Source organism: Schistocerca serialis, chromosome 3 (genome assembly GCF_023864345.2).
Source record: "Schistocerca serialis cubense isolate TAMUIC-IGC-003099 chromosome 3, iqSchSeri2.2, whole genome shotgun sequence".
Classification (NCBI taxonomy): domain Eukaryota; kingdom Metazoa; phylum Arthropoda; class Insecta; order Orthoptera; family Acrididae; genus Schistocerca; species Schistocerca serialis.
Window position 1 is genome coordinate 914,285,812 of NC_064640.1, and position 22,007 is coordinate 914,307,818.

The following is a 22,007-nucleotide window of genomic DNA, read 5'->3' on the forward strand; positions in this document are numbered from 1 at the left end:
TGGAAGTGAGGCTCGTAAAATGCTTTGGTAGGATAGCAAAATCTGAGGTGTTACATAACATAAGGCAGAATATGAGTTGTCACAAACATTTCCTTTTATATGTACTAGTTTGGTAATTTGATTTCTCTACTTTGATTGTTATTTTCAGTAACTGTACCAGTAAATTCATCTGAAACATAACAGAATGAACTAATCTGTCACTATCCACAAATCCAATTTAGAGTTATGCTTACTGAATCATGGTTTGTTTATGTTATATGTTTACTGATCGAAGTGTCACTCTTTCGAATAATGTAACTGTTCATGTTGCTCATGTGGCTTAATTCATCTGATATAAAGGAATCTTAGGTTATTACTGCCGCTTGTTCATGTCATAAACATATGAACAGTACCCTATGTCAAACCCTGTAAGAAGCTTTAATGCATGCCGGCACCTACGTTTGATTCTTTCTGGTCATTCCTTGTATTTGTTGTACATAATTCCAATACAATAAATAACTAATTTCACATTTATTTTTATACCAAACAGACTTGTTTCCCGGTAGCCAACCATCACTCAGTCACGCTGGGAATACTTCAAGAAATCACATAACTGTGAATGATCATATACACTGATCTCTCTCGTCTTAGTTACAAGTTTACAAAAAAAATATCACCAGATACCATCATAGCTGCAACTGAATTAGTCTGTCTTACAGATTGTGTCAGAAGGAGGAAGATGGAAAATGTGAACAATAGAGAAATTTAGGAGTTTCTTGAAATTTGTAGCTGTAGATGATTTTTTGAATCAAAATGCTGAATACATTTGGGGACACTAACTCAATAATTTTGTTGCAGTACTAATTGATCCTGTGACCAGAATATCATTGGAATAATGAAGAGCTGGAAAAGAAATACCAACAGATTTTCCCGCTCTACTTTATGGGTCTGTGAAGTCTGGAAATAATTCACAATAAATGTCGTACCACGTATTTAATGTTTCTATGCACGTCTTTATCAGTCCTCATGCCCCAAATACAAAGCCTTTTTCTAGCTTCATTACTAATTTTTTTGTGCCCATTTTCTCTACATCTAGAGGAAACATTGTGTACAATACTTGTAGATAAACACAGTACAGAGAATGCAACACTGTCTGCTGTCAGCTGGCCATTCCACTCTCCGCACTGACTGCCTATTGTCAACTGGTCCCGCATCCTCTTCAGACATCAGCTGCGCTGAGCATGTGGCTGGCTGGTTGAATCTCTTGGCCCATAGCACTTGCGGCTGCTGTCATTCGATTTCTGTCACATTATGGGTGACTGGGCTGGAACTCGTGTGCCACAGCAGTGCGACCATTTACCGAACAGTTGCCATTTCACAAATAATCCATTTGTGTACAACCAACTTTAACAAGCCTTCTCATATACAGCTGATGCTTGTTTCAGTGCTACACAGTGCTTTAGCAAATCCAATTTAAATTTGAATTCTCTGTTCGAATTTAGGGATTGATATAGATTAGAGACCCAAAGCATAGCGACACTGGTGAGGATAAACAGTAATTATTTTCAATTTTATTGCCACTGTCTACTGGAGCACAACATTGTCACTGGGTTCTTTCTACTTTTAGTTCACCTTGCTCAATACTGTTGAACCCATTTCTGTTACTTCTATTAAAAGTCAATCAGTTTGAACACTGCCTACAGAAATGGGCTGGAGTAATAACTCCACTGATAATGTAAGACCAGTATTCCAATAAATAGGAAGAATAATGTCAGTAGTGGCCCCATTTCCCCTCTCCACAGTGATCATTGGCTACCAGTGGAACAGCAGTGTATCATGTGTGTCAGAACTATTAATCTGTAATTTGAGAGCAGGATTCTGATTAGCAGAAACAATACATCCTGGAACAAGTAGCACTACCTATGTTACGAAGCCACTGACACTTAGTACAGCATACTATTACATTCACTGACATAAATGAGTATAGTAGTTACTGGATGTTTGATATTTAAAGGTGAAGCCATGTTACCTGTAGCTTGTAATTCAGGAAGACTTTCTAGGCAATGGTTATATCTGCAACTACTATTGTAGTCAAGGTGCACCAGCAGTTTTTTTAACTATACCAGTAATTTCAATTACGGAATGTTTATGTTGGAGCCTTACTTTGGCATCACTGTGCACACAGCTGGCACATCGCACCTTGCCACTCACTGTGTGCTTTGTTCATTTATGCTGCAGCCTCACTGCCGCAGGGAGTAATCGCCCTGCAGTTGTTCATATATTGAGAAGAGCGCTGCAGAGTCAAATATGGTGCCCTGGAGTAGCCTTGAAGCAATCACGGCCCAAGTTTCAGGACAAACAGTGATGGTCGCAGCGTGAAACACAAAAGAGCTTGATACCATTGCCTGGCATGGATCGTAGCAAGAAGTAGGGCGAGTAGTGGGGCGAGCAGCAATGGTACAGGTTAAATGGACCAGTAAGACACAGTGGGTTTAATTCATCATCACTGTGCCATGCCAGCGAGTAACGAGGTGGCAGCATAAATGCATCCTTACATTCTAAATGTAATAAATGTACTAACTTCAGATGACTAAGTCTCCACATTCACTGAATGACATCATAATGAAATTGGCATGATTAACCTTCATTCATAAAAAGCCAGAGTAAGAAAATGTGTGAAGGATAAAATAATCTGCTAATAGGCATCTTAACAACCCAATTTAGTCTGTTAGTTAACAATTTCATAGAATATTCTTTTTACACTACACAATGACAAAAAATTAGTGACACCAATTCATTATCAATGCTTTTTTCACAGCGTTATAAAAAACATTCAGCAATATGTTCTAAGTATCATCTGGTGGTACTCTGGCAGCAGAACCTCAAACTAAAAGCTTTCAAGGGTGTATGTTTTAAATTCACTTTTTTTTTTTTTCCAAATCAAAAAGTTAACTACTGAGGTTATAATCAAGCTTGAGAATCTAGTTATTTTTACCTGCATGTCACGCAAGAACCCCTCAAGTTACATCCAACTGTAGCAATAGTCATCCATACAGTGACATTGGTAAAAAGCTACAAACAATACCTGCAGCTATATGGACACTCAATATGAATTTTGGATGTGCAAAAAATAACCCAAGTTTAAATTTTAAAAACTTGGGCCAATAATAGTAGCAAATAAGCATTGAACCATTGGCATGAAAGGAAAGAAGGAATGTTTGGTAAACAAATAAAAGATGGGTAGTTGATGTATGAGAATGGAGCACAGCTGAGATGCTTTAATCGTTAGCTAAGATTATGAGAGTGATATTTACTTATCTTCACCATCTAAGATAAAACAAATTAACCACAAGAATGCAACCAATCCCTGAAAAATTGCATTCTCAACAACAATTAGCCTTTGAGTACGTCATTTTACAATTAAATGGTTGATGGAGGAAAATTTTGCTGTAGTGTACACGTGGTTATTTGTAACTGCATATTTGAACAATGCTCCAGTCCTCCTCAAATCTAGTTAACTGTTTTTAATTGTTCTTTCTTGTCTCAATCACATACTGAAATGGATATGACAGCACATATCACAATCCCCTCCCCTACTTAAAAATACAACTGCACATATGGTGGAGGTTCTGATGAAAATTGGATAGACAGTTGTGCAAATCAGCAAGTAAAATAGTTTCAATTACAAACTCAAAGGCAGACATTTCAAGATGATTAGAGGCCCACTAGACCACTTACAGAATTTTAACCTAATATTAATGATCATGAGATCACATTTTTCAAAGATGAAACCTTCATTGAAAGCTTATGAGACAATCACTGTTTTCATGGTGTCCATAATTAAAGTTATAGTTCCAAAACTTAGTAGAAAGAGAACTACAGCTCAGAACAATATCAAATTTGAACAGTAAAATATTGACGTAAGGGGATAAGTGATGGGAAAAAATTAATGAAAATTTTACTAATAGATAGTGCTGTAAGGGTCAGAATATGCTCACCAACTGATGCGTGGAACACAGCTGTTCCTCAGTTTGTGTCTGGTACGCCCAACATGACTGTCTCCACGAAGGATAGCGTTCTGCTGGTAAAGCTCTTTTACAAGGATGGTGATTGTGCGTCAGTAGCCCTGCAGAAGTCCTAGACACTCAAGGGTATGAAAACAGGCCCGCTAAGGGTCTCAATAAGATTACAAAATTCGAGGACAGGTAATTTTGAAGTGCAGTGTGGCAGAGGGAGGAAAGTAGTTGATTTGACATCTGTCGATGTGGCCACAGCATTGCAGTAGGAGTTGAGCAGTGGTGTGCAAACATGCAGTGCATAGGGAATTGCCTGGACAGCATAGGGAATTGCCTAGACATTGGACATGCCTGCAAGTGTGGTGCATAAAATCCTATGAACATCCTACATTGCTATCCCAACAAAATCACTCATGTTCAGGAGCTGTTTCCTGCCTACCTGGCAGCAATACAAATGTTCGCCCTGCAATTTCTTGCTCACATGAAGTGGACAATGAATGGCCATGGAACATTCTGTAGTAGACAGACAAAGCCAATTTCCACCTCCAAGGGCAGGTCAATATGCAGAACTGCAAAATACGGGCAACAGAAAATCAACATATCTATCTACCAGTACCACTTCATCCTGCAACGGTGGCTGTATGATGTGTGCTGATGGCATCATTTATCATAGGGTCATATTTTTTCAAGCAAGTGAGCCCTGTTACCTGTACTGTCAGTGCCAACTACTATGAGCATCTTTTGGTCGCCGACGTCATTCCGACACTTTTGACAGTGAGGATGTGTGGCTAGGATCATTTTTATGAAAGTGGCACTTCTCTGCGCAATGCACATCCTGTGAAGCAACTGCTGCAGTGGCATCTCAGAAATGACAGAATCATCAGTCATCATCTGCCTACAGCTTGGCTGTCCAGATCATCTGATGTTAATCCATCTGGCTGTGATGTTATCTGAAAGACGTTGCTTTCAGGGTTCCAATTTCTGAATTGAAGATATCCACTGCACAATGCGTTCTGAACGTGACACCCAAGACAATCTGATCTGCTGTGGAACACGCTGTGTCTTAATTTCAAATTGCGGCAGAAAGTGGTGGACAGCATAATGAACATATATTACAACAATTAGAAACCGATGTTGTTTTGCTTTTCATGTGGTTTCTGGCACCAGGACAGTTAAAAACAGATGACTTTTGCTTTTCATGTGGTTTTTGGCCTCACAACAATTAAAAACTGATTTTTCCCACCCAATGTGGTACGGCCTTGCGATGGTGGAAAGGCTTACCTAATTAACTGTGCAACAACTGTTGGCTGCTGAACTTGTGCAGTCCTGCACATCGAACAGCATGGATGGTGTGATGTGGCAACTCAAAATGTAGCCATCGTATTTCGATTCATCTGTCATTTGTAGCCAACCCCATTTACATTAAGACTCTTACAACACCATCTATTGGCAAAAAAAAATTCATTTTTCCCATAACATTTCCCCCTGTGTCAATAATATGCTGCTAAAATTTGACATAATTCTAAGTGGTGGTTCTCTTTCTACAGTGTTTTGAAACTGGAACTTTAATTACAAACACCCTGAATATTTATAGAATAATGTTCAAAATATTTCTCCAAACTGAAAGTATGTGGCAGCAAGCTGAAACACAAAATGAAATGTGATATTGCATTGTGAGATTATATATGATCACCATTCACACTTAACTGTTTATTACTGGTGTTCTTGACAAAAACTGATTTCCATTTATACTACTCTCTTCTTGTCACAACTTAGATTACAAAGCAAAATGCTTTAATATGGTAATTTACTTTCCCACATACAGGCTAAATGAAGCAGTGGATCACAGCACTACCGTATTCAATAATTTACAACGGCAAATCCTTTTTGATAGTTTTCAAGCAGTGAGAGATGCGTAAGTCCAAATTAAATATGAGTTGCATTGCACAGGGTGTGTGTGTGTGTGTGTGTGTGTGTGTGTGTGTGTGTGTGTGTGTGTGTGTGAGAGAGAGAGAGAGAGAGAGAGAGAGAGAGAGAGAGAGCAGCTCAATGCTTCTGCTACTTGGTAAGCTGTCTCCTTTTCCCCTAATTTATTTGCATTCCACCAGAGCTTCCCTTACCAGATAAAATACTGTTCATGAATAAGAAGATACACCACGCAGGAATTATCACAGAGAGGTGGGAATCATGAGATGTGATGTACATGTACAGATAGACAAGTAAATACAGTTTCACAAGAAATTGGATGATTTATTCAAGAGATAGAGTTTCACAAATTGATCAAGTCAGTAACATGTTGGTCTGTCTCTGGCTTTTATGCAAGCAGTTATTCAGCTTGTCCTTATTTGATAGAGTGGTTGGATGCCTTCCTCAGGGATATTGTACCAAATTACATCCAATGCCGCATTAGATCATCAAAATCCCTGGCTGGTTGGGGAGCCTCACCCATAATGCTCCAAACATTTTCAATTGGGGAGACAACCAGCAACCTTGCTGGACAAGGTAGGGTTTGGCAAGCAAGAAGACAAGCAGTAGAAACTCTCGTTGAGTGCAGGTGGGCATTATCTTGCTGAAATGTAAGCCTAGGATGGCTTCCATGAAGGGCAACAAAACAAGGCACAGAATATCAACAATGTACCACTGTGCTGTAAGGGCATAGCAGATGACAATCAAATGGGTCCTGTTATGGAAAGAAATGGCTCCCCAGACCATCACTCCCAGTTGCCAGGCTGTATGGCAGGCAACAGTCAGTGGTCATCAGGGATCAGTTCACAGCTGGGCTCATCACAGAAACAATTCTACTCCAGTCAATGAGATTCCAGGCCAAAGGCATGTCTGGGGGCTCGAGGGGTAGCAGTGGGATACCAATCTGACTGTCATCCACCATATAGCCTGACAAGCAGGAGTGGTGGTCTGAGATATCATTTCTTTTCATAGCAGAACCTCTTTGGTAGTCATCCAAGGCACCTTTACAGCAGAGCAATATACTAACAATATTCAACACCCTGTTTTACTGCCTGGGCTTTCAATTCAGCCAGACTATGCCTCTCCACGCACAGCAAGACTTTCTACTATTTGTCTTCGTGCTTGCCGAATCTTACCTTGCTCAGAAAGGTCATTGTACCTGTCCCTAATTGTGAATTTTTGAAACATTATGGGCTGGGTTCTCCAAACAGCTTGGGATTTTGATGATCTAACACACCAATTTGACATAATATGGTACAATAGCCCTCAGAAGGACATCCAACAACTCTGTCAATCAATGTCAAGCTGAATAACTGTTTGCATAAGGGCCAGATGTGAAGCAACATGTTAAATGACTCACTCAATTTGTAAAGCTCTTTCTCTTGAAGAAATCATCCAATTCTTCTGAAACTGTAATCATTTGTTTGTCTGTACATTTACATCACATCTACTGGGTTCTGTCCCATTCGAATAATTCATTTGTGGTGTGTGTTTTTTTTCTTAGAATGTATAAAAATAAGAGTATTTATCTATTGGCTTTATCGTCATTAGAAATAGACCACTAGTCAGTGGAAGTGGTGGGAAAAAATACTGTGACTTTGCTGGAGGAACATTTCCAGCACCTGCCAGAAGAGATTTAGGAAATGACAAGACAATTAAATCTGGATGGCCAGATCCCACCTTCCTGAACACAGGTCCACTGAGTTTGTCAACATCCCATATTGCTCAACATCACGAAACAGATTTTGCAATACTTATGTGTTGTATTGCCTAATTGATTTGTTAAATATTAACCAATTAAATAGTCCTTTGGTTTTTGAAGTGAGCAAATAACTGACAAAAAGAGAATGTTTACCAACTGCTTAGGCTATACAGTTACTGGCAACAGGTGGCACACCTGAATAGGCAAACTCTTAAACTACCTAGAATGTAGACATTTCAGGAGTACCCAATTTAGGGAAAAAAATCCAGAAAGTCACACAAATTGAGTTTAGTATCTGTTTATGTCATTGTCAATTCTGCCTCCTTACCAGCATCACAATATAAATGCATTATTATTGTGGTCAAGCTACGCTACTCATTAGCAACCTCAATTAACAGTGGTGTGGTGGTCAATGAATGCCCCAACAGCAGCTGGTGCCCCTGAAATGGCTGACTGCTATGGCAATGGATAACCTTAATTCTGGCCTGAACCAAGAAAAAGGCAAAACTTTAAAAAATGGAACCTCGTTCTTATGTAAGTAAATCTATCAAACTCTTATTAAAGAAATTTGTGGCTCAATTAAAGCTAAATACATCAATTGCCTAGTGCACTAAACCACAAAGAGCCAGTTCTGAACATATGCACTACCATTTCAGAGATGATATTACCACATCCTAAGCTATATATTTTTATGTTTTGACCATTACGATATTTTACACTCTCAATGCCCTGTCCTACATGTGTATGTTTCTAGCTGCTCCTATATGGTAAAGGTGGAATGGCATCATCTACAGTAATTACACAGCAAATGAGAGTATCATTTCCTTCACCTTCACTGTGCCTTCTATGTCACAAAACTGTAACCAATTTCAGCTTCATCTGGCCTTCTCTTTGCCATCTTCATCTAATGCATACTGGGATAGAATTGAAATAATCAAAATCTACATAATAAATCAGAAAGATGTTGGAGGATTGTAATAATGAATGCAATAACATTAGTGTCAACCTCAAAGAAATATGGTGAAGGAAAAAAATTAACTGAATTTTGTACACCCTCTCACCCTAAGTCACAAATGATGACATTATCAAAATGTAGCTGAAGTTTATAGCATGATTTGTACACATCTCTCATGTTGAAGCATTGTGAATGCACGAACAGTTGCAGTTACACTGTAAGTAATGGAGTATATCTCAGATGGAGGCTTTTCCAATATGCATCATCTGTTTCACAGAATGTTCACTATAAAGTAGCAGTTTCAATAACCAAAGACCTAAAATTTTGCCGTCCCAGGGTGTGGGTGTGTGTGTGTTTGCAGTTACATGAATTTCATCTTACCTTTCCTTTCAATACAAATGTGTTGACTCCAGGATATAAAGTGAAATTGTCTAAACTGAACTCGCATATAAAATCACTTTTTACTGCTGCATTTACTTTCTTATATTTTCCTTGACTATCTGTCCTCCTGAAATATGAAGAAGATTGTACATCATTACAAACATCTTAAAAATAATTTTATTATTATGGAATGTAATGCAAATGTTCCTTATTGAGTATACATAGATTTGAATACTTCGCAAGTTTCAAGAAACTAAAAACTTTTTAAAATTATATCTACAATGACTACACTATGCCAGTGCACAACAGTTAAAAACTGATACGGTCTGACCAATAAAAGGATGTCACTGTCAAGTTTTTCAACTTCATTAACACTATATTTGCAGTTTCTCTTACAGTGTGTTCTATTTGTTTTCTACCCTGAAGACTAAAGGTAAAACTGTCTTCAACAGGGTTGGTTTGAACACCATGATGCTTTACTAAGCTAGACCCCATTGGAGGTGGTGTGTTCTTTTCTACTGGCTATGAACTGGTTTACCCATTAAGTCAGAGTGGAGCCTGTATTTTAACATGGTCTCTGAACTGCACAGCAACCTGTCATTCTTTTTCATTAACATATCTTTGCTAGAGGTGAAAGAAATGTCACCATCGTCTTCTTCTTCAGTCCAAAGAGTGGTTTGATGCAGCTCTCCATGCTACTGAATCCTGCGCAAGCCTCAGCATCTCCAAATAACTCTTGCAACATACATCCTTCTGAATCCACTTATCATATTCCACTCTTGGTCTTCACCAATGATTTTCATCACCCACACTTCCCTCCAATCCTAAACTGCTGACCCACTGATGTATCAGAAAGTGTCCTATCAATCAATCCCTTATTTTAGTCAAATTGTGGCACAAATTTCCTGTCTCTTGAATTCTATTCAGTACCTCTTCATCAGTTATGCAATCTCCCCATCTAATCTTCATCGTTCTTCTGTAGCACCACATTTCAAAAATCTCTGTTCTCTTCTTGTCTAAACTGTTTACCATCCATGTTTCACTTCCATACATGGTTACACTCCAAACAAATACCTTCTGGAAAAAAAAAAAACCTCTTAACACTTAAATTTCTCTTCTTCAGAAAAGCTTTTCTTTCCACTACCAGTCTAAATTTTATATCCTCTCTATTTCAACCATCATCAGTTACTTTTGCTGTCCAAACAGCAAAAGTCATCTACTACTTTTAGTGTCTTGTTCCCTAATCTAATTCCCTCAGCACCACATGATTCTTTGATGTTGTTTGGGAACTATGTCATACTGCTTCAGGAAACAACTCCATGCACTGAGCTACAAATCCGTTAAGTATGAGAAAAATACCATAAACTCTCCTCGACTGTCACAATGCTACACATACAGCACATATTAAATTTCCATATACGCAACTTTCTTGGAGGCATGTGCAATTTAATTGCTCCTTGAAGTTACAAATTGTCACTTGTACAACACCACAACACTTTTGTCCTTCCAGCCATTTGACATCCAGTATCTTCTTCTAAACTATGTTGTTGTTGTTGTGGTCTTCAGTCCTGAGACTGGTTTGATGCAGCTCTCCATGCTACTCTATCCTGTGCAAGCTTTTTCATCTCCCAGTACCTACTGCAACCTACATCCTTCTGAATCTGCTTAGTGTATTCATCTCTTGGTCTCCCTCTACGATTTTTACCCTCCACGCAGCCCTCCAATACTAAATTGGTGATCCCTTCATGCCTCAGAACATGCCCTACCAACCAATCCCTTCTTCTGGTCAAGTTGTGCCACAAACTTCTCTTCTCCCCAATCCTATTCAATACTTCCTCATTAGTTACGTGATCTACCCATCTAATCTTCAGCATTCTTCTGTAGCACCACATTTCGAAAGCTTCTATTCTCTTCTTGTCCAAACTATCTTCTAAACTATATATAAAAAAAATGATTCACTCGTAAGAAGGTGTGATACATTAAGAAAAACAAGAAACTCCCTGAATGATCAAAATGCTGCCCAAGTTCATGGAAAAAACCACCAGTCCTGCTCCACAGTCTTCCCTGTGAAGATATTAAGAAGAATTCTTGATAAAGATAGCTTCCTTCTGTGAGATGGTAAATTATTCTCTTTTAGACAGTAAGATGGAAAAGGTTGAAAATGATTCTTCAGCATTCCCCACAGCGTGGTACGACAGATTTTTTTATCAACTATTGTGTTATGAACTGCAGACAACACCAATGCCACTCTGCCGGTGGAGAACGTGCAGTTGTTCATTTTTAAAGATAACTGATCGAAAGTCTGAACTACCTCTCTCAGAAATGTATATCTTTAAAAACTTCCATCCCTTATTACAGCAGTACGTGCACACCTCACACCCCTCTCCAAAATAATTCTTACAAAATGCCAGGTGTAAGGTAGTTTGGCCAATGATTTATTTAATACACCAAGTAGCACTCCACCCCATGTAATAGTAGTTAGAAAAGGGGGTGATTTGTTACTAACTTCACAAAATTGTACGACTTTTTGACAATTACCTTTATACATTTCAAATTTTCACACACAATTAAGAGAATGTAATTTTTATAAATCTAACAATTTTAAGTACTTTCAGTATCATGTGCAGGAACTACTGTTATAAGGTGAGAATTGCATCACACATTTGCTCTCAGTATATTTCGGATTTCCAAGATCAGTACTCGCAAAATTAAATTTTATAGTGTATACTTTGGATTAAAGCACACTGGCAAAATTAGATGGACTGAAATTTCTTTATACTATATCAGCGTTCTTCATTAATAACCTAAACTTTACTTTCTCATTACAATACTTTAAATGTTGTATTCTCAGTAAGCCAAAATGCGTATCAACTAAAGCAATAAAAGCCATGTGATATTCACAGCTTCAAAGGAGTTACACATTGTGGATCTTCCACAAATATAATGTGTTTAAATAGAAGGGCAATGTTTAACAGAAAGTGAGGAATTCTTGAACTGAATATCAGTCTTAAAAACAAGCAACACAAAAACCTAGTCTGTTTCTCTAAAGAAACTGACTAAATTAATAAAGGTAACCAGTTCATAAATTTACTGCAGTATATAGAAATAAAAACAGACAGCTGATTATTGTAGAAACTTACCTCGGTTAATTTACATTTCATTTCATGCGACTTGTACTTGTTATTCTTCTTGAGGTAAAACAAACAAGTTAGCACTAACAATTTACATAATGTTTTAACAACTGAGATAAAGTGCAATGCAGCAGATAAATACCTGAGGAACTGTTTTGGGTTTTTCGCAACAACGCTGGCGGAAGCAAGATTTTTGTCCTGTTTATAATCTAGATGTTCCAGCATAGCCAACTTCTGAGCGATTTCACTATTTACTTCTGGTTTAATGTACCTGGCAGAAAAAATATTACATATAGAGAAAATAATTTTCACTCAAGCATTGACAAAATAAATATGATGGAAAACAGTTTTTTAACTGATCAGTAGAACTGAAACTGAACATGAGGAAATGCATGTGCCATGCCCTAATACTGTGGAAGGTTTCCTGCCTTTGCATTTGTTTTCAATGAAATTAATGCGTATTCTGTCCTGAAAATGGTACTCACACTTTTATAAAAAGGGCAAGCCAGTATGCATATGTTGTTTTAAGGAAAACTGTTGTGCATTATCTTCAACCAACTTCCATAAGTACATTTATATACTGAAAATCATAATGAAGTGCATGGCAATGTGCACTTCTCATTGAATTACATGATTGTTTCTCTCTGTTACATTTGTGGATTGTGTGTACAAAGAATATTTGCATCTACATCAATACTCTGCAGGTCTTTTACAGAGTGCGGTGGAGGATACTTCTGGTACCACTACTGTTTTCCTCCCTCCCTGTTCCATTCGTGAATGGTACGTACGCAGAATGACTACTGATGAACTTCCATATGATTTCTAATTTCAGGAAATGTCCTGTCGTGGTCATTTTGCAAGACACATGAGAGAGAAAGTAATATGCTGTTCAACTCTTCTTTCAGCTTATGCTTCTAGAATTTCAACAATGAATTTCTCCACGAAGCAAAATGCTTCTCTTGTAGTGTCTGATACTGGAGTTTGTTGAAGATTTGTGTAATGTTCTCATGCCTACAAAACATGCGAATGATGTTAGTTGGGTAATTAAAGGGACCAGACTACTAGGTCATCAGTACCTTCTTTCTCGAACAGACAGGTCTACGTGACTGTACATCAGAGGTCTACTGCACAAAACTCAGTGGAAGAAAATCCCAAGGTCTACCAAAGGCCAACAAAGGCTAATACAGGATGGAAAAAAAGGAGACACAGGAAAAAAGGCAGGCGAGGTGCCCCATCTAGGGACCAGCTGGAAGCCCCCAAAAGCAGAGTGCAAAGAGATACATCCCTCACCCCCGCCATTTAACAGAGGTAAACCACTCAGAAACTGCCTAAGAAACATGAGCAACACAGGCATGACAAGATAAGCACAGATAAACAGAAGATGAACAAGTCGAACAGACCTCACAAGAGAGGGGAGGAAGAGCAAAAGGGCAGGTAGGGTGAGGATTGGGCTGGACCACTAAGTCCTGACAGCCGCCGCTTGGTCTGAGCAGAGGTGGCAACAGAATGTTCTGCCAACCACTCAGTGGGCCGATAAGATTAAGTAGGGCTCCCTTAAACACAATGGTAAAAGCCTCCTTCACAGATAAAATGCAAAACAGTCAGCTGCTAAGACACTGTCTCCAAACACCAGGGGTAGCGAGCTACGGAGATGAAGAGTCTACCACAAAATGGCTAGATTGGGATAGTTTATCAAAATGTGGACCACTGTCAAACGAGAACCACAACGACATTGAGTAGGAGGAGACGACCCTGTATCAGCCAAGTACGGCCAATGCGGAGCCAGCAAAGGGTGCCTGCAAGAAGTCTGCATGGAGAACTTCCACAGATTCGTAGTCTCCTTTATTGGCCATAGTTAGTTTGCTGAAGTCAGAGTGCGCCATTCTGTATTCCAGACCCCTAAAATGTGAAGGGTGTAATACCGATCGGTGGTCTGTTTCCAGAATATGGATCCCAAGAGTCGGCTTACTGGCAGCCAGCTTGGCCAGGCTATCGGGGAGTTCTTTCCCCGGGATCCCAATGCGGCCCATGGTCTACACGAAGGTCACCAAGCATCCACGCTGGTCAAGGGCATACAGAGAATCCTGGATACCCACAACAATAGGACGGGGATGGTAGCACTGGTCAAGAGCTTGCAAACTGTTCAAGGAGTCACTGCAGATGAGAAAGGACTTACCTGCGCAGGAACAGATATGCTCAAGAGCACCAGATATGGTGACCAACTCCACAGTGGATACACTACAGCCATCTGGCAAGAAGTACAGTTCAGTATGTCCCGTGTGTGTGTGTGTGTGTGTGTGTAAAGTAAAGCCTGCGCGATCAGCAACCATCAAGCCATAAGCATAGATTACTCCTGAACCCTGGGATGCACCAAGGATTGAGAAAAATTGGTGGCGGATGGCCTCAGGATGAACTGAGTCTTTAGAAAGTTGAGATACATCAGGACAAAGTTGTGGCCATGGGATGCACAATGAAGTTGCAGATGAGAGGGCCCAGAGGAGAGGTAGTAGAGGAAACAACTGGAGTTCGGAGAGGAGGGACCGCCCGTGGATTGCAATCGTAATCCCCGCTCTGGGCCATCACTGTGGGAGATGGATTTCCGTGCTTGGAAAGAGGAGACAGTAGTTCAGATGCTTAGGAGAGCTGCAAATAAGTAGCATAAATGACAAGCTGCTGTAGGTGCCTGATCTGCAATGGAAGGACCCCAGCCAATATGAGTAAGCTGTTCACAGGTCTATGTCAAAAGGCTCGTGTCACAAGTTGAATCTCACAATGGTGTATCAGATCCAGCATTCGGAATGCTGAAAGTGATGCCGAACCATATGCGACTCCCATAATCAAGACAGGACTGTATCATGGCTTTGTAAACCTGCAGAAGGGTAGTGCAATCTGCACCCCAGCATATGTTACTCAGGCAGTGAAGTGTATTAAGATGCAGCCAGCACTTTTGTTTAAGCTGGCAAAAATGGGTAATCCACATTCACCAAGCATCGAAGATCAGACATAAAAAGTGATAAATCTCCACCACATTGAGTAGTTGGCTGTTCAGGTAAAGTTCTCCTTGTGGTTGACTGGTACTATGTCAACAGAAGTGCACGATACGAGTCTTGGTGGCTGAAAACCAAAATCCATGGTGAGGACACAAACCTGCACACTTTGTATGGTGCCTAGCAGTCGACATTCAGTGACACCCACACTAGAGGAGCAATAGTAAAGGCAAAAATCAACAGTATACAAGGAGAGTGATACTGAGGACCCCAGCTACTAGAAAGAGAGGGACATTCAGTACAGAGACCTGCCAGACACCATTCTCTTGGATATGGAGAGAACTGGGTGCCTGCAAGAAGTCTGCACCAACTTGAACCCAGAAAATACAAGAGATAAGATTTTCTGAATAAAAATTGGGAGCAGACTGCAGAAACCTCAATTGTGTACGGTAGCAAGGATCTGGAGCCGCCATGTGGTGTCTTAAGCCTTTTGCACATCGAAGAAGACCGCTATAAGGTGTTGACGTTCATCAAAAGCTCTTTGGATGGCAGACTCCAATTGAGTGATGTTAGTTGATCTTCTGTTACACGATTACTTATCCAAATATGTTAAATTATGACATTTGTGTAATATCCAAAATGAGGAAACATATTATCCTCTTCCACGATGAAAGAATTTTGGAATATCAAATTCTGTTCTTCAGCCTTTTGCCATCTTCAGTTTTGGTGCCAGTATGATCACTGAGCCACTGAATAGATGATTTCAGTATGCTGACTGACTTTAAATAGAACCAAAATTTCTTAAAATTTTTAGTCAGATCAGATTAAAATTTTATTTCTCACCCTGCTCTCTTTATGTTCATTTTGGTTTTGTGCAGCTTTTGTTTGAAACAAGACTACAGCTTATCTTAAAATTTGTGATGTGGCACTATTTGCATTTCGTAGCAAACTTCCATCATGGTTACTGAACCACAGTGGATCTTTCCCATCCCTCAAAACCTTGTTCAGCACATACTGGTCGTACAAGGGGGAGTGCGTTAGACATTGCCAATGAGTCAGCTCCTATTTGGCAGCTTGCTTGTGTACAGACTACAATTAAGGCCTCTGAGAGGTTCTGGCCCAATAATGCCCCACTGCTGGTTTAAATTAAACTTCTGCTAATTTCAAATGTACAATCGACTCAAAACTGGTGAGTGACAGATAACTGAAAGTTGAGCATTTTTCATCATCATGTATAGGGTCTGCAAACTCCTATTTTCCTATAAATCAAGGAAAAGCTGGTGCAACTGTCACTTAGGTGCCCATAATGTTAATGTAATTCAATGAAGGTGCCACTGGCACTCTGGGGAGCAGAGAACCTGTGTTCAATTCCGGAACGCATTCCATAGGTTTCTTTTTTTCCTATAATAAAATTGGTAGGAAAATGAGGGTTAATAATGTAACTAAGTCAATAAGGAGTAACAAGTTACACAAATTTCTCAACCAACTTGGTCAACAAAGAATTAAAATTTAAGCCTCGCTGTAAGAGAAAAACTTCGAGTAAGACTGCTGTGAACTTGTGACTAAAGACATCCAACCACATGACGGTTGTTTATAGTGGGGCGTGGGGCAGAATGCACACAAGAATTTTTATTACCGTACATGTGGTAGGCATCAAAATTAAGTCCTGAAAAAGAAATATTTTTAAATGTAAACCTAGTCTGTCTTCCACCAAAGCTTTGGAAGGAATGATGATGTTGTGCAAACATTGCATTCATCAGGTGTTCTTGGCAATGTGAGTATATTTGCCTTGAGATTTATATGACAGGAACCATGCATCTTGTTTGTAAAAAGTGAGGACATGTAACAGAGCGAGTGAAAGAGCCATTGTAAGGTGACAAGGATTAAAATTTTAATTCTTTCCTAATCCAAGTTGTTTGAGAAATATACCTGCCTAGCTTTTTATTATTTTTGATTAATTTATTTATGTTAAAGTTAAAGCCATTACAATCTCGCAACCTAAGTCTGTAATTGCTTTAACTTTAATTTGTAAACGGTCACTGACCATGCAGCCATGTTTAAAAGTTCTTATTTACCTTACTTACCTTCCTATTCCTATCAATTTTGATATGGGGAATAATACAAAGGGGAAAACTGCAAAATGCCTTTGGGAATTGAACTAAAGTTCAGTGCTCCCCAACCAGATGCCTTGATCGCTGTACCAGCTTCACTTCAATTGAACAGCATTTACCTTGATGATGCATAAGTGGCAACAGTAACAGTTTTTCCCCTCGATTTCTATGAAAATATACATTTGCAGACCCCATCTATATGACAAAAAATGCTCAATCTACCTAACTTGTCAATTTTGAGTCTACTGCAAGTCATGAATTTTAGGGGTGGTTTTCTCAAAATTGGGAGTGGGAGTATTGAGCCAGAACGTCGAGTCCTATATAGTAGGTTGTACACAACGGAGTGCCCAAACATGAGCCGAATCGATGGCTGCATCTGAGGCCTCCCACTTGTAATGTGTATTGGACAACGCTTTTGAATTTTGGTGCTATATATCTTTATCGTCAAAGCTAAATATTTGATGCTGATTACTCAGGTATTTAGTGATTTGTTTACTATCACTCTTACTAAGCAAAAATATTTTTCTACCTTTCCTACCATTTCTTGTAATACCTGTAGTACACAATACTGTTACAGCTAAACAGCATTAAGATCACTTCACTTAGGCCCTTCTCCACATTAATTAATTCACGAAGTTTGGGTGTACTTGATACTAGGAGTATTCCCATCATGAGTCGGTTCTCTATCTGCAGGAAGTAAATTTCAGATAAAACATTCAGATATTCTCATGCAATTCCCAGCCTCTGGCACTAATTTAGTTTTAATCATATGACCTTTTGATTCTATAGGTATCAGCAAATCCTAGATGTTCTGTTCAAACATATAACAATGAATGGGTCCAAACTTTCCATTCAATGTCTCGAGGATCTGTTTTGTGCTCAAACAGGAGACAGCAGATAGAAAGAACAAGTATTAAGTTCTGCACTTAAAAGGCATGCATGCAGGAGTGTACTGTCACACCAGTGTTTGACACCATACAGACTCAAATGAAACGCATCAATACCAGCACCCGTTGATACTCAAAGTGAACAAGACATCAGGTTCTCATAGAATCCCAGTTAGATTTTACACTGAACGTGTGGTACAATTAGCTCTTTTCCAAGCTCGTATTTACTGAAAATCTCTTCTGCAGCGAATAGTCCAACATGACTGGAATTGAGTAGATGCAGGGTAACATGTAGATTCCATTTCCTAGATTTCTGAAAGGTGTTCCAAATTGTCTCACAACTTCAACTACTACCTAAGATATGAGCGTAGGGAGTCTTCGGAAAAATGTGATAGCCTTGAAAAATATTCCACTAAATGAGCCCAACAGATTATATTGAATGCCAAATGTTCCACAGAAATAAAGGTAACTGTGCAGTCCCTAAAGCACTGACTGGACACCAACCAGTGCAGTGCCGTGAAACAGCATCAAGAAGGTGCTGGCCCCTAAACCAGTGAAAATAGCAGGCAGTGCCACACCTCCAGGAAGAGAGTTCACTGCCCCCCGTCAATGCGGACTTGACCAGCTGCCCATCACTAGCCAGTCCAGTTTGGTCACAGACTTCAAGAGCATCAGTACTGAGTACGTTATTAGCCTGCGTTCTGCGAGTAGTAATAGGGACGAAAGTATTTACATGTAAAAATCACAGGCAGCCACTTGATAAAGAGAAGTTTTGTTTCTTTTCTTTTTAGAAATAAAGTGTTACATTAACCTTAAAGTTTAATGTACAGATAATTTTGGATTCCTGCCACCAACCAATGCAACTTCCCTCCTTCCTTGTTTGTCTCAGTGCTGTCTCCCACTGTAGCTGACAACAGTAACGTCTAGAGACCCCAAAGGAAGTGCTAAATACCTTTAATGTTTTTCAGCTGCTGGAGGCTACAGTTGCGCATGCATGCTCGTGTGTGTGTGTGTGTGTGTGTGTGTGTGTGTGTGTCTCCACTGTTGACAAATGCCTTAATGGTCAAAAGCTTTATTTGTGATAGTCTTTATGTTGTGCCTATCTGGGACTCAGCATATCCGCTATATGGTGAGATTTATTCAAGAATTTTGCTGAGAAAACCTACACTATCATATTTAGGGGTAATACTGACAGGCAATATGAAATGGGATAGTCATATAAAATCAGTAATTAGGGAAAGTGAAGAGAAGACTTACATTTTTTCGAAATGTACTGGGTAAATGTAACACATACGTACACGAAATCACATAAAAGCTCCTAGTGTGACAAATTCTACAATATTGTTTCAGTGTTTGGAATGCTTATCGAAAAGTTATGACAATAGATGTTGTGCAAATTCAGAGATGTGCTGTCAGAATTGTTACAGGTCATTATGGGCCACATGGATGTGTACCAGAAATGCTTGGAGAACAGAAATGGGAATACTTGGAGGAATGATGACATAGGTCTCACAAAATTCTGTCAGGTGAATTTAGAAAACCTGTATTCCAAGAATACTGTGTGAAAATAGTATATCTTATGTAGGGATCGTGAGAAGATTGTGTGAGAGATTGGAACACATTTAGAGAGGCATATACACAGTCACTTTTCCCCTTCACTCGATATGTGAATGGAACAGGACGGGAAACACTGGTACAATGCACCCTCCACCACACACTGTGCAGTGCCATGTGGAGTATGTACGTGTATGTAGATGTCACTATTACAATGGTAGGGTTGAGAAACTAACATTATTCTCCAAGTATTCTCTGAAGTGCTCTGCTCCTAAAGAAGGTGGTCCATAAAAGGCTCCAAGTACCATGTTTGACCTACCTTTCATGCTTACCTTCACATAGGTTATTTCACATTCACTTTCTGAAATAACATCGCTAGATATTACTACATTCTATACAGCAATAAATATGCCACTGCCATTGTTGTCCAGGTTATCTTTGTGATATATAATCCAATTCGAAGTTCAGTGTTCACTACTGCCTTCAACTACCTTCCTGTTCCTAAGACTACATGGGCATTATATCTTCAATACCTGAGCCTAATTCTGGAACCTATGCATGGACACTCCTAGTGTACTAACATCACATTAATGTTTTGTGTTTCTGATATGTAAGAACCAAAATTCCCATCCAAAGGTAACATGTATGACCTTTCTCTGTTTACAGTATGTAACTTGAACACTGGCCCCAAGCAACAGCAGCAATAATAATAATAATAATAATAATAATAATAATAATGCCCGTGGAGGCCAGGGAAAAGAATAGGCCTCCGGTATGTTCTGCCAGTCGTAAAAGGTGACGAAAAGAACAAACCACTAATAGGGCTAACGCCCCTTTTAGTGCGATTAGTTGGTTCAGGACAGAACTAAAGAAGCCTCGGACAAGCGCCGTCATGGTCGGGGACGATGCTTGAACCCTATGCCCACCCACAATGGTAACGACACTGCTAGCCAACTGGAAAATTATTCAAATCCAAATAGAGGTGTTTTGCATGATATGCCTCCTGCAACCACACTAGAAGGAAAACAAAGAGAGGATGAGATGGTCAGACGAAGTTAATCGACACCTCATGTTCTGTTATTACCAAGCAACAAACCTAGGAACCAACACAACTGGATACAGATCACAAGTATACACAACATTTATTACCAGATACCCAGAATTAAAATTTTTAACAGAACAACGACTAGCTGATCAGATCCGTGTAATAATAAAAAGTAACAGGATACCCCAGTCAGAATTAGAAAACATCAAACAACAAGTACAACAAATACTGGAACAAAATAATGTGCAATCAGAAGAAGAAGAAAATACAGTAATGGACTCAAACATCCCAGAGAAAACAAACAAAGAACAACACGCATCAATTAAACAATTGGAGGAAAACGAAATCTTAAGACAGCCACCAGAATAAGCACAAATAGAACACGAAGTGACACACATGTTAGATATAGAAGAAAAATTTCAGCTGACATATATAGAATACAAAGACACAAATACAGGCATTAGACCATTCTTGCATAGACCGCCAAATAACCCACAAGTCGAAACAACAATAAATGAAACAACAATAAATGAAAACACAACTATGAAAGAGTTACAACTACTGGTTTATATAGGAGCACTCACTACACTAAATATACACACTAGGCAGAGATCAGAACCAACCAACACACAGAAGAAACCCACAAAACCAGCATGGCGACACAGGCTACAGATCAGAATAGAAAAACTGAGAAAAGACATCGGACAGGTAACGCAATTTATAAGAAATGAAATGTCAGAAAAAAAAAAAAAAAAAAACGAAAAAGGTTAGGTAAAATCTCACAACAAGAAGTGATAGAGCAATTAGATGAAAAGAAGCAGAAATTACAAGCGCTGGCCAAACGACTTAGAAGATACAAAAAAAGTGAAAATAGAAGGAAACAAAACCAAACATTCAACACAAACCAAAAGAAATTTTACCAGACAATAGATAACACACACATTAAAATAGACAATCCACCAAACATAACAGACATGGAACACTTCTGGAGCAACATATGGTAAAAACCCGGTACAACGTAACAGGCATGCACGGTGGATACAAGCAGAAACAGATATGTACAAAATGATACCACAAATGCCTGAAGTGATAATTTTGCAACATGAAGTCACCCAAGCAATTAATTCTACTCACAATTGGAAAGCCCCTGGAAAAGATAAAATAGCAAATTTCTGGCTAAAGAAATTCACCTCAACACATTCACATCTAACTAAATTATTTAACAGTTACATTGCAGACCCATACACATTCCCTGATACACTTACACATGGAATAACTTATCTGAAACCTAAAG

The 22,007-nt window shown here is 39.2% G+C and overlaps 1 protein-coding gene across 2 annotated transcripts in view; it reads right to left on the minus strand.

Moving 5' to 3' along the window:
- Positions 1-22,007, minus strand: part of LOC126471170 (trafficking protein particle complex subunit 10) — a 157,827-nt gene that overhangs the window by 76,153 nt on the left and 59,667 nt on the right. For both annotated transcript variants that reach the window (XM_050099274.1, XM_050099275.1), the window contains 2 exons: positions 12,272-12,400; positions 8,999-9,125 (listed from right to left, as the gene is read on the minus strand). In XM_050099274.1, the coding sequence (XP_049955231.1) occupies positions 8,999-9,125; positions 12,272-12,400 (256 nt within the window). The remainder of the gene's footprint in view (positions 1-8,998; positions 9,126-12,271; positions 12,401-22,007) is intronic.